The 14,673-nt window shown below is 37.1% G+C and overlaps 1 protein-coding gene across 5 annotated transcripts in view; it reads left to right on the top strand.

The window, feature by feature from the left end:
* Window positions 1–14,673, top strand: part of exoc2 (exocyst complex component 2) — a 321,249-nt gene that overhangs the window by 101,125 nt on the left and 205,451 nt on the right. For all 5 annotated transcript variants that reach the window (XM_043719385.2, XM_043719383.2, XM_087978539.1 and 2 more), the window contains one exon: window positions 1,677–1,801. In XM_043719385.2, coding sequence (XP_043575320.2) covers window positions 1,677–1,801 — 125 coding nt within the window. The remainder of the gene's footprint in view (window positions 1–1,676; window positions 1,802–14,673) is intronic.

Below are 14,673 nucleotides of genomic sequence, written 5' to 3' on the forward strand. Positions count from 1 at the left end.
AGGTGGGACTTGACAGAGTGGATACTGTTTCCTTGCTTCTTGAAAAAGGGTGCCTTGTTTCAAAATGGGGCCCACCATTTGGGACTGAGATAAGAAGAAATTTTTTTATTCAAAGAATTGTCAGTCTTGGGAATTCTCTACCTCTACCTAATATATTCTGAATATATTTAAGGCTGCTACTTGGATTTTTTGGTGCTTTGGAGAAAGTGTAGTTTGAATCCTAAGTTAGGCAATGATCATATTGAATGATTGAGCAGGCTTGAAGGCCACATGACCTTTTCCTGATCCAGTTTCTTAAGTTATGTTCTTACATGCTATAGGAAGGAAGGAAGGATGTTAATTAAACTGGAAAGCGTGCAGAAGAAATGTTCCCAGTACTCAAGGGACTGAGTTATAGGGAGAGGTTGGTCAAGCTGGGTCTTTTTTCTTTAGAATGTAGGAGAACGAGAGGGATTCTTATGGAAGTGTGTGGATCATGAGAGGCATGGATCGGGTGAATGCACTCAGTCTTTTTCCAAGGGTTGGGAAATCGAGGATTAGAGAGCATCAGTTTCAGGTAAGAGAGGAAAGAATAAATGGGAATCTGAGGGGCAACTATTTTACACAGAGGGTGGTCCACATATAGAATGAGCTATCAGCAGAAATGGTTGAAGCAGGTCTGTTAACAACATTTAAAAGGCATTTGAACAAGTACATGGATAGGAAAGGTTTAGAAGGATATATGACCAAGTGCAGGGAAATGGGGTTTTGGTATAGTTGGATATTTTAGTTGGCATAGATCAGTTTGGGCTCAAGGGCCTGTCTCCGTGCTGTAGGGCATAAAACATGAATCTGTGTTTTGTCTGAAATTCACGTTTAAGAATTATTGAAATGAGGGATGCATTCCAGATTTCAGAATGGAAGTGCTCTGAAATCTCTGTTTTGTGACTTAGCTGCTGGAGTGAAATTTTGGTTATTTGGGGTGTGTCATGGAGATGTTACTAATTCATTTATCAGAAAACTGCAAATCAAATATTTTTGTCAGTTACAAGTTGCATTTTGCTTGTATCTGATCAGTTATTGATACTTCGACTGAGAAATGATAGAATATATATGATCATAATTTAGCAACTGGAAGTAGTGTTTGGTCCCCTGAAAGGCTTTTTATGACATTGTGGATGATATTTCCAAAGCAAGTGACATCTACCATGTAGAAGGAGAAGATTTGCAAGTGTGTGGCAACACATCATATCCAAGCTTCTCTTAATCTTGCATGAGCTTAACTTGGTCAGAAATTGCATTCTGTCAGTTCTGCTGAGTCAATATCCTGGAATTCCTCATCTCAACAGTGCTGTAAAAATATCTTCATCACACAGATGTTAATCGTTCAAGAGGATAGGGGTGAGTAATAATTGCCAGCATTATGAACAATTCCGCAACCCAAGAATATATGTTTTACAAAATAAAATGGTATGTTGGTGTATTTTTAATGTGTGGTTGGGTGGGGGGGGGGGAGAACAGACTGAAGACATCTATGTGTGTTTGCATTTACTTAAAAAAACCTTGTTCATTTCATTTCTCTTTGATCTTACTGTTAAAGACTTGGGAAGAAATGAGGCATTTATCACATTTCTTTTATGGTGCTTTTAGAAGATTTTGTATTAATAGACTACCCTTTCTTTTCTTTCATGTTCCAGCTTTGATCAGCTGAAAGTTGCTGCAAATTATTTAAGAAAGCAAGCAAACAAGAAAAATGAGGGGAGCTTAGCCTATGTGAAAGGAGGCCTCAGTACATTCTTTGAGGCTCAGGATGCACTCTCAGGTAATTGTTTTGGTATATGATCTTATATGTCAAAATTCATTTATTTTTCAGGATACAGAACAAGAGCAAAAACTATTCAAATTGTAGAGGTAGGAGATGAAAATTAAAACAATTCTTCCAATCTTGTTATCTCAGTTTTGAAAAAATTGCCTGCTTTAAAAAATAATTAAGAATCAGCTGAGTATCTTCATTGACAGTATCTTTTTCATCTTTTTCCATTTATGCTTTCAAAGCTTTTCTTAACACTTCCAGTATCTTTATTTCTTCAGAGCTGATGTTTCTCATCTCTGGTTAAAATCTATTTTCTCTCTGGATTTAATATATTTCTTTGATCTGGCTGTTAGAATTGGTTAAAATGGACCTAAATGTTGCTATGCACATTTTCGTTATGAATCCTTAGTTTTGATCTTTATGTTCTTCATTGCAAACCAGAAATGTTCTTGAACTTTTCATGCATTTTCTTTAATTGCTGTTTTGAGGAATTCTGCATTTGGAGGCCTAACAACATATGTGAGTAGAGGATGCAAATGTAATGTTTCATGTGTGAAAACTTCATTGAATATCACAGATAAACACTGTTTAAAAACAGAATAGGAAAAGGGAATATTTGCATGTAGGGAAAGATGCAAGATGATCTGAAGAATGTTGAGTGTTTGAATATTTTGAAAACAGTTCATATTACAGAAGAGGAAGTATTGAAGGCCTTAGAAAGTATAGATGTGGTTAAATCTCCGGGACCTGATCTGGTGTATCCCAGAATGTTGTGGGAAGCTAGGGAAGAAATTGCAAGGCCCCTTGCAAAAATATTTCTATCATTTATAACTACGGATCAGGTGCCAATGACTGGAACTGGCTAATGTTGTGTTTTCGTTTAGAAGGGATGTAAAGGAGATTCTTGGGAATTAGAGACGTGTGAGTCTGATTTTGGTGGTGGATAAGTTTTTGAAGATGATTCTGAAAGATAGGATTCATATGAATTTGGAGAGGCTAGGAATAATTTGGGATATTCAAAATGGTTTTGTGTGAGGAAAAAAGTGTCTCACAAACTTGATTGAGTTTTTTTGATGAAGATTATTGAGGGCAGAGCAGTAGACATTGTTTACTTGGATTTTAGTAAATCCTTTGACAAGGTTCTGCGTGGTAGACTAATTAGTAAAGTTTCGTCACATGGGATTCAAGGTGAGCTTGCCAATTGAATTCCAAATTAACGTAATGGGCAGAGGACAGAAAGCGATGGTGGAAGGTTGTTTTTCAGACTGGAAGCCTTTGACCAGAGGTGTTCCACAGCGATCAGTGTTGGGTCCACCCTTGTTTGCCATTGATGTAGATTATTTAGATTAGGATATAGGAGGCTTGGTTAGTAATTTTGCAGGTGACACCAAAATTGGTGGTATAGTGGACAACGAAGAAGGTTATCTCAGATAACAAACAGATCTTGAGCAATTGGGTCACTGAGCTGAAGAGTGCAGATTGAGTTTAATTTGGACAAATGTGAGGTGTTGCTTAAGCCCTTGGGTAGCGTTGAAGAACAAGAGGGACCGAAGAGTTCAGGTACATAATCCTTTGATGTTTGTATCACATTTGGACAAGGTGGTTAAGAAAACATTTACTGTGCTTGTCTTCATTGCTCAGACATTTGAGTACAGGAGTTAAGATGGTATGTTGAAGTTGTATAGGATGTTGGTGAGGCCTCTTTTGGAATACAGTGTCCAGTTCTGGTTGCCATGTTATGGGAAGGATATTATTAAGCTGGAGAGGGTTTGGAAGAGATTTACTCAGATGTTGTTGGGAATGGAGGGTTTGAGTTATGAGGAGAGGCTAGATAGGCTGGGACTATTTCACTGCAGCATAGGAGGTTGAAGGGTGACCTTATAGAGGTTGATAAGGTCATGAGGGATATAGATAAGGTGAATGACATGTCTTTTCACCAATGTGGGGGATTTCAAGACTAGGGCCATATTTTTAAGATGTGAGGAGAAAGATTTAAAGACAGGAGGGGCAGTTGTATTTGCATAGTGTGCTTAGTATATGGAAGGAACTTGCAGAGGAAATGGTGGATGTAGGTACAGTTACAATGTTTAAAAGACATTTAGAAAGGTGCATGGATAAGAAATATTTGGAGGGATGTAGGCCAAGCGCAGGCAGGTGGGACTTGTTTAGTTTTGGGACTATGGTTGGCATGGACTGGTTGGACCGAATAGTCTGTTTCTGTGCAGTTTGACTCCATGATTCAACAAATGGTGAGCCGAAGATTGTGCACTGAAACAAAGTGAACTGAATGGGATGCTTACGATGCTGAGAGAAGTAAGGGTGGAAATTGTAGAAATACTGGCAATTATCTTATGATCTTTCTTTGAATACAGAGTGATCCTCTAAGACGAGAATTGTGAGTATTTCATTTCAAGAAAGGATAAGCCTCGAGACTACAGGTCACTCAGTTTAACTTTGGTGATGGGAGGGCTTATAAAACAGTTACCCAGAACGAAATTATCAATTTTGTTTTATCAATTTGTAATTATCAATTACTTGCACAAATGTGGATGAATTAAGAAAAGCCTGTATTGATTAAAAGCAAGTTGTGTTGAACTAATTTGATTTTCAATAAGATGACAGTTTTCACATAGTCGACATGGACTAATAAGAGGCAGTTAATAAAGTGCTGCATATTAAGCTCGCCAGCAAAGATGAAACTCGGAAACAAAACAAGCAATACTAGCATGGATCCAGACTTAACTGAATAATGGGGACCAATGAGTAATGGCAAATGCTTGTTCAGTTGAGAGAACAGTATGTGGTGGGATTTCCCACATGTCAGTAGTAGAATGTGATTCTCATTACATATTAATGACCAAGACTTTGATGTACAAAAACCATTCTACAAAGGTGAAGGAACAGAGACCTTGCCATATATGTACATAAATTGTTAAAAGTAAAGGGCAAGTTGAGAAAATGGGTTATAGAGGCAAAGTATAATAAAGCGAGAAGTCATAATAAAACTTTACAGGGCACTGCAATTACACTTTCCCATATCCAGCTACCTGAAAACTGGATATTTTTCTTTCAGCTGGCAAAACTCACCAAATGGAGGGACAGAATGCACATACGCAAACTCTTTGAGATGCTATAAGTTGTTACATTGATGCTTACATAGATCACATTTAAATCATTGTAACCACTGGACAATTTTTTTTTGTCATCCTCTGAAGCCTGCTTATTTACTACAGGATTATCTCATGAGTTGTCTAGGGCAGTTTGCTGGCCTTGGAAACAAAAGATGGGCCAATCTCAGGCCAATTCAATTGAACATGAAATGCCTGCCTTTATTGTTTGCCTGCTCTTATCTGTGTAATCCAGCATCTGGGCCTAAGGCTGCCAGGTTTGAGAAAGTGTACCTGGAGTTCATCTCAACTGGAATATTGTGTTCAAATCTGTAGTGCATTTTCAGAAGGATGTGAAAGCCTTAGAAAGTGTGCAAGTAAAATTTACACAAATGGCTTCAGAGATGAATGATTTCAGTTATCTGAGTAAATCGGAGAAGCCTATCCTTCAAACAAAAATGTTGGGAGAAATTTAATGGAGGTTTTCAAACCATTGCAGGTTTCGACAGAGTAAATGGAGATAAACTGTCCCCACTGAGAAAATGGCCAGAAACCAGAGGACACTGATTTAAAGCAAAGAACCAATGACGACATGAAGAAAATCTTTCCTTAAGCTGTGATTGGATAGGATCAGGATTGTACTATCTCAAAATGTGGTGGAGGCAGATGAAGAGTTGGTTTTTTGGAAGGGAATTGGATAAGAGGGAAAATTTTCAGGGCTATTTAGAGGGAGCAGTTGAGTAAAATAGTTGAGTTACTCCTGTAGAGTGAGAGCATGGACATGGGCAAGCCAAATGGTAGATTCCTGCTATAATCATTCAATAACAGTGAATGTTTTTAGTTTCAAATTTGATTTTGCAGATAATACAGTATTAAACTTGCCTTGTTCATATTGTTTTTCGTAATGCTTTGATTTGACATTTTGTCAGCTTGCTGAGTACTGAAAATGCTGTTGGAAAGATGTTAAATTAAAGCAGATACAGCACATTTTTCCTTGACAACTGACAGTTTGCAGAAGTGCTCGGGCTAAAAGTGTTGCCACAAATTACATATATCTGTCAGCCTGTTTCCTCCTTCACTTGTTACCTTCAGTGGGTGGGCAGTGCGTGTCTTGTCATGTGCCAGTTTGTCGCCAGGCCAGGAAGTTCTTCAATCCACATGTAGATTGTGGTCTTTGATTTAAATAGCCCTACACTGATGACTAGTTCCAAAGGTTTTTCTAATAAATAATTAAAGATTTGAACAGTAACTTTGCTGTATAGTAGACAGTCAATGATTTGAATATGCCAATTTTACCTTCTTTATTTCAAATTGTTAACTATCTTTATTGCTTTAGTATGAGCAATGGTCTGGACATAAACATTGTTCAGTTAACTGCAGAACGCGATACTTCAGTATTGAAAGGGACACGGTTCAGTTTTTTTGAAAAAGTAATTAAAAAGAAGGGCTAATTTTACAGTGGATGGTTCTCTTGGATTTCATGCTCTCTCTGTTGCTGTACAGAATGATGAGCAGTCTTGAGTCTTTGCTATTGGTCAGTCTCCCTGAAGATTTGGTGCCCACCAGGAAGCTTACAATTTTACTCAGATACCATTGGTGACCTGTTTTGTTTTTCCTTCTAAAAGCTGTTTTTTTTTTTTTGGAAGCTTCAGTATACTCTCACAACCTGTCAGTACATTTGAAAACAAAAAAACTGCTGAAGATCGCAGCGGGTCAGGCAGCGCCCAAGGAGATAAAGCAAGCTAACATTTCAAGTCTAGATGACTCTTGTCCCGTGACTGTTTAAATGCTGTTGAGTTAAACTGTAGAACACAGTTAATTACTGAAGTTATACCTAGTTCCAAATGAGTGTGGTTTGAACTGAATTGGAAATTAAGATTGCAGGATTGTTAAGAGAGCAGAGCTGAATGCTGGTGTAGTGGGGACAGGGAGGGGTCTTAGCATTGCTGTAACTCATGAGATGTTGATCTTGATCTCAGCTGGTTCTTTGTCTTAAAATGCGTAAAATAACCATTTTGGAAATAAACACACCTGCAATAAAAAGGGCAGCTGATGCTTGTCCCTAAGGTTTCTATAATTTATTACTTTATCGTACATAGGTTTATGTAGAGGTAAAAGCAGAATTGTATGTAAAAATAAATTGGTTTCACCTGTGCAGGAAAACTTTAAAATTGTACACTGACATTTAATTGAAAGTAGTGGAAAACAACATGTTGTTTAGGTTATACTTATTTTTTTTTGACAGTTTTGTCCCAAATAAACTCAGATTTGATAGTGTCATTGTCTCATGAGACTCAGTTGTAGCTATTTGGGAATGATTTACTAAGTGTGATTAAAATATAGACTTAAATCAGGTAGCCGATCTCTACTCTGCATATAGTTGAGGGTGGCACATTCTTGATTTGCCCATCTTCAACCAGAACCATTTGAGAAATGTCAGTCACTTTAAAAAGATGTGCGTTCGTTTTCAGACAGCAGATGAAAATTATCCTTTGGAGGATTAGATTATTTAAGCATTCTCAAAAACACTGTAAGGAACAAGATAGTTTCAGATTATATCTCCTAAAGTGTTGGCTTAAAGTGTGTGAATTTTAATTTGCCTTTAAATAGTAAACTAATTTATTATGATCAACTTATGATTGCATTTAACAGAAAGGCACAAAATTTCTAACTTTAGTGCATCTTGCGAGAAGTGGCTACTTTAATTGTCAGGTGAGGAAAAATCATTGCAAGTACTAATTTCACTCCAAAGCCTGTGCTTTATCAATGTCAAACACTTCTGAAATAGTGAACCAAGTTATTAATCTGGGTTAATCTTGCACTGGGATGAGTTACTTAATTGTGCTCTTGTTGCTTTTAGTCTTAGTCACACTGAGTAGTTACCTGAACCAAGATTACAGAATGTGAGTAAATTAGAGGTTATAAGTGTAAGATTTTATAAATAAACTCAATTGAGTTTACTTTCCAAGTATTGGTTGCTCCAGTCCTTCTCGAGTAGCTCCTACTTCCATTTGTACAGATGGTGCAGCTTTGTCTGAGACTATTCTTTGAGCAAAAGAGAAACATTTTTAGCCTCCTTAGCTCTCTGTAAGACAGGATAATTCTACCAGGAAGGCATTCCAAACTTTTTCCTCATTTTAAATCAATGCTGCTTTGAACCAGAGCATGAGAGTATGTCACCCTTGGCTTCACCCATTGCAAGACATAGAAACTTAAGACTTTTGGAAGCCTTACAGCTGTTCCCTGAGCCAAAATAAACAGACTGCCAGGATAAATGGCAGCAGAGATCATGCTTTACCTAGCTGGTCAGCTGTAGTATTTCCAGTGAAGACTGAATTCACAGACCACAAGATTCCTGATGAATGGTTTCAGACCACCTTCCCCTGAAGAAATAAAGAGCAAGCTTACACCTAACGGAATTTAATTTGAATTTAGTAATAAGGCTTTTCTTTGTGCTCAACCTTTGTATGCTTTTGACATAAAAGCAGAAACTCTGCCGCTTCAGTACATTTTCCAAAAATGAGCTGCCACAGATTTGACATTTCCTGAGGGCTCAGGCAGCATAACCGCATAGATGTGTTAAAAGATGGTGTACAAGTCAATTTAGGAAAGAGTCAGTTTAACATTCTTGAGGTTTTACATATTAACTAATTTATTGTACAGATGCAAAACTAATTTGTGAATCTGCTCCCTATTCAGATGTTTGAGTTTAATTTTGAAGGATTCTTACCAGAAGAAAGGGAAATTGGAATCATATTTTTTCAAATTTAAAAGCACCTGAAAGAATCATAGAAATAAGCTCGAGTTTGTAACCTGGAAGATGTATGGAGGGTTTAGGGTAAAGAGTTGATCACCTGCACAAAAATGAAACTCTGTGAATACATCTTTCTGATATTTAGTTTTCTTCACAAGCCGATAATATCTTTACCACTCTGGGTGGTTTTTCTGAAAAAAAAGTGAGCTTCTTCATCCTCGCCAAACTGTAAAATATCAAAGATGAGTTATAGTCATCTTAACTGGCCTGCTTTTGCGAATTATAAAGACAGTAAAAATTAATTGTGAAACCTTAAAAATAAAATGCTAGTGACCTTGCCTGTGGCATAAAGGTTTATGCCATGGTATTGCAATATTTTACAATTGAGTTAATATGCTTTTGTTGCATGAATAATATGCAGTGGCATTGTTTGAAAAAATAACTAGTTTCATTACACAAATTATTTTATCCTTTTTGTTGTCTGCCTGATCAACAACTGAGAGAATGGGTGTACAGTCTGCTCCGGGGCTATTGCCAGATCTACAATTTTGCTGACCTTGTTCCATTTCCCTGGTATTGTAATGTCTTACCCCAGAGCTTCAAAAAGGGGGTTTGGGACCTTAAGTGGCTTTATGGTCTGCAACTTTGGGGTTGCAACCTCATAGACTGTAATTGCTGCTCTGAAGCTCAGACCAAAACAGTCCCCTAGTCTTTGCTGAGAAATATGCTGAAATAAGGATATCAATAGCAGCATCTTGACAATATTGTCTCAAAATGGTGAGTATGTCTTTGCTTCTGCTTTAGCTTTACCAAAACGTTTAAGCAAGTAGTGTATCTAAACATTGATAATCACCACGATTATGTACTCAGAATCAAATTGATCAGTGGTATTTTTATGTGATCAAAAAAATTTGCACAGAATAAATTGACCATGATTGAAAGATTATTCATTTATTATTTAAAATAATCTCTACTAGACTTGGTTTGATCAGTAAATCCAGATAGAAATAAGGTACTTGAATAATGTATTCAGGTCTGACAGTCTAGTTTGTTGCCATTGATTAGAGTGTGGTTTTCGCACCCTTAGCACTGGAATTGCATGTAGCAATTGAATACAAGAAGCTAAATACTACTGGGAGTTGGATACAACGAACTATGTGTGCAAAGTTCAAATTATGCTTTCCTTTATGTATGTGTTTAGACTGTACCAGTAATCAGCATTTCTTTATGGAATATTGCAGAAATGGATTGCACTGAAATGAAGACACGTGACAAAGATTTCTTTGTAGCACAGCATCTCACCCCTCACGTGATATACCTTTATAATTTGCACTTGTGTTCTATTTTTGTCTCAGTTTATATATTTGCTACAAGTTGCATTTGAGAAAGCTGGAACAGAGTCTTGGACACAATGGGAGAAACAAGCCCTGTATAATGCTAAGTGATTCTATTCGTTCCATGCCAGTAGAATATATACAGACATCCATTTATTGTATATGTAAAAAAACAGTCCCCAGGGCCAATGTGGGTCCTCGGTTGTTATCCCTAATTTAAAGTTGCTCTCTCATTTTTCTGTACTTCTGAAATTATGCTGAAAATAAGAATCAAATGAATTGCTAGAATCTTGTGTTGTCATTTTCTTTTATAAGTAGCTCAGTGGTTATTACTGTTACATAGCATGATGGATGCCAGTTCGATTCCAACCTTGGGTGACTGTGTGGACTTTGCACAATCTCCTTTGTCTATATAGGTTTTGTCTCGGTGCTTCACTTTCCGCCCATAGTCCAAAGATGTGTAGGTTAGGCGGATTAACTGTAGTGTCCAGCGATGTTTAGACGAGGTGGATTAACTTGCTAATGCGAGTTTATGTGGTTATGGTAGCGTCTGGGTGGTTGGTACAGACTCGATGGTTCAAATGGCTTCTTTCTGCACTTCATAGGATCTATGATTCTAGTTAGAAGCTTGGATAGCTGATTTTTTTGCATTATGTTCTGTACAAAGCAGATGAATTGTGAGTGGGCTATTATATGTAGGTTGACAGAATTTTTATAAATGTTCCAAAAAAAGTAATTAAGATATTTTGCGTTAGTAAATGAACTGTGCCTGTGTGTAGCTTCTCTTGCTAAAGGTATTTGAATAGTGTTTTGTCTTTTGTTTGAAACAAATTTTGGACTGTTGTGCAAAATTATGGTACTTACTATTTGCTTGAAGACAGAAAATTTCCTTATAAATCAATGCCCCCTTCTAAGACTACAAAAATCTATCACAGATGAGATTACCTTTTACAATAAATGATTCATTTAAATACACTGTAAGTACTGATGGTCATTTATTTGGTATTCTCCATGTAAATTAATAGGATATTATTGGTTTATAAAATAGAATGCATACTTAAGAATGATTGCATGCTGTTCATCTAATTGATTAATTAGATCTAATTAAGTAGGTCAAATAGCATGAACTTCAGATGTGAAATTTGGTTTGTGATTTTCATCTGAACCCTGTGATTAGGTTACACTTAAGCACTCCTTTGTATTCACATTTCGTTATGTCACTTGAAGTTTATATCTGGGTACTCTTAGTTTTGGATTTTAGCTCTCAACTTGAACTTTGTTTCATATCTTGATGTTGAGATGGTGCACGTATAAATGTTAATGTTTGTGACATTATTGCAGAATCATTGAGAATTAACTGGGCTTACTAGGAAGCTCGATCTTATAAAAATAATTGTTTTGAAAGTCATAAAATTTTCACTGACCATTTTAATAGAAATTATTTTTATACATATCTATCCAGTGATACACCTTAACACAGTTGATGGCTTGAGAGATATTTAGATTAGTATTTGGTTTAAGTACAACTTTGTAGTGATATGCATGTGTAAGATCATGTACATTCCTTTGGACGGATTAGTTTTATGCTTACCTGTACTTTCCCAATCCTTGGTGCTGTAAAATCGATGTTTCGGGCAAAAGCCCTTCATCAGGATGAAGGGCTTTTGCCCAAAACGTCGATTTTACTGCTCCTCGGATGCTGCCTGAACTGCTGTGCTCTTCCAGCACCACTAATCCAGAATCTGGTTTCCAGCATCTACAGTCATTGTTTTTACCTTTCCCAATCCTTGTTGAATCAACTATTTGATTAGATTAGATTAGATTAGATTAGATTACTTACAGTGTGGAAACAGGCCCTTCGGCCCAACCAGTCCACACCGACCCGCCGAAGCGCACCCACCCATACCCATACCCCTACATTTACCCCTGCATCTAACACTACGGGCAATTTAGCATGGCCAATTCACCTAACCTGCACATTTTTGGACTGTGGGAGGAAACCGGAGCACCCGGAGGAAACCCACGCAGACACGGGGAGAATGTGCAAACTCCACACAGTCAGTCGCCTGAGGCGGGAACTGAACCCGGGTCTCTGGCACTGTGAGGCAGCAGTGCTAACCACTGTGCCACCGTGCCGCCCATTTGGTGCTGTACTAGTCCATAAACTTGGCAAGGATGAAATGAGAAACTTGAGCTTTTAGACCTTGGAAGAAGAAGCAATTGGCACTGATTTCTTGCCTGTCTAATTAATGGAAGTAGCACAGTTAAAAGGAAATAAGGGTTTAACTGTGGCTATTGTGAAAGGGTACCATAATGTTTAAACAATCTGCTTGTTGAGAAGCAACAATGCTGGAGAAAGTAGCTTTCATTATATTCACTTTTGCTTCTGTATGTAGACCAACCTCTGGCTTTGTTACAAACTTTTAATGTGCCTGTCTACATTCATAAGTTAACTACGGGTAAAAACAGCCATTTGGCCCACCGGATTCCCTCATTGTTGAAGCAAATTTGTTTTGCTTTATTTTTCTGTTTGGTAGTCCATTCAACATGTTAATTCTCTGCATGAAGAACAATAATCTCATATTGGTCCTGAGTTTAACTTTTAAGTAATTGACATCTGTGACAATTTTGAAACTTAATTTAAAGTAATATTCAATATTTACCTTCTCAATGGACTTTTTATACCTGTGAAAGGTACTTCCTCAGACATCCTAGATATTTTAATCAACCTGGAGAAAGTGAGGACTGCAGTTGCTGGAGATCAGAGTCGAGAGTGGGATGCTGGAAAAGCACAGCAGGTCAGGCAGCATCGGAGGAGCAGGAGAATTGATGTTTCGGGCAAGAGCCCTTCATTAGAAATTTCATTCTTGCCCTCACCGTCGATTCTCCTGTTCCTCAGATGCTGTCTGACCTGCTGTGCTTTTCCAGCACCCCACTCTCGATTTTAATCAACCTGTTTAGACATGCTATGACATGCATCTATGGCAGATTAGACTTAAACCTGTGATTTCTGACCCGGGGTAAGAATCACTGTAACTATCACAGTGCTACAAGAATCCTCAGACATTTTTTTCTGAGGCCTGCAAGTTCCATTTTAGCAGTCTCTCCTTGTATTTAAAACTGTAGTAGTCCTTTGTTTTTTTTTCTACAGATTTTTGAATAATTTCCTTTGATATCAAAAGACAAAAGGCAAATTATTCAAGTACAGGTCTACAAGATCACTATAGTTTGATCAGGACTTTGACTTTTGTTGTAAGCCTTTGGCCGAACAGTCCAATATTTTAGTAACTTTGTTCATTGGAAATTTGTCAAGTCCAATAAAATTTCCAGGTCTTAACTTGATCTTTAGCTATTCAATACATGTCGTAAAGTATGAATGCCATTTAATTTTTCCTACCTAGAAGTATTTTGTACTTGTCTGCATTAACTCTAATTTTTAATTAGTCTGTCTGTAGATATATTTTGTGCATCTCCGTCTAATTTTTGAGCTGTTTCCTCCAGTTGTGTTGTATGCCTTGGAGTGCTAATTGAACAACTTGACATGGAGTTTTTGAATTCTAACTGAGTGGATTTGAATTGCAGACGTCTCAATGCTGAGCTCTGAGATACTCAGCACTGTAAACTCTCCCTCATTTCAGCATGATTTCTCCAAAAGTAATTGTTAGTTTTTCCCCTTCTGCCTATTTCTTATTTGTTATGAGAGTTCATTTTGTGTCCCAGAACATAGTTCAAGTTCAACAAAACGTAATTAGGATAGATATAGTGAAAAAAGCCATTTGGCCCACCGGATTCCCTCATTGTTGAAGCAAATTTCTTTTGCTTCATCTTTCTGTTTGATAGTCCATTCAACATGTTAATTACTCTGCTTGAAGAAGAATAATCTCATGTTGGTCCTGAGTTTAACTTTTAAGTATTTGACATCTGTGACAATTTTGAAACTTAATTTAAAATAATATTCAATGTTTACCTTCTCAATGGACTTTTTATACCTGTGAAAGGTTCCTCCTCAGACAACCTAGATATTTTAACATGATCGGCTGAAGGGCCTATTGCTGTACTGTAAATACTCTACAACTCTATGATTCTAATGACCAACAGTTGTTTTGATAAAGGGTCATAGAAACAAAATATTGACCCTGTTTCTTTCCATTGAAGCTGCCAGACCTGCTAAGTAATTCACGCATCCGCCATATTTTGCTTTTGTGTAAAAATTGGGGATATGACTCTATGAACCTCATTTTTTCAGACAAGGGAGAATTTATGTAAATTGATATGCTGTAGCACTTGTATCTGCGACTTCAGTTTAACAGAGGATCCTTTGTGTATTTTGCATTCATTTCCTATCAATTATCCCAAGTCTTACTGGTATGGATACAAGGAAAGTTGGTGTTTAAAAAGGAAGCATATATTGTCGAATGAAAAGCAATAGAATAATGAAGAAGGAAATAACCTATATTGTGGAAGGTATCTATGATGGTGGTGCTAGCAGAAGGAATCTTAGTGAACCCACAGAATAACTAACAAACACCTTGTGACTCATGAGAATTGCCATTGGTAATCCACTCATTCACTGAGGCTCTATTTCATGTCATTATTGGTTACCTGCTAAAATTACAGGGACGTTAAAAGTGACATTAAAAATGTTAACACCTTGTCCAAAATTAACTGTGTGTAAAAATGCAGCCT

This window comes from Chiloscyllium plagiosum, unplaced genomic scaffold (genome assembly GCF_037043375.1).
Source record: "Chiloscyllium plagiosum isolate Xiang-an unplaced genomic scaffold, Cpla_swu_hap1 HiC_scaffold_34, whole genome shotgun sequence".
Lineage (NCBI taxonomy): Eukaryota > Metazoa > Chordata > Chondrichthyes > Orectolobiformes > Hemiscylliidae > Chiloscyllium > Chiloscyllium plagiosum.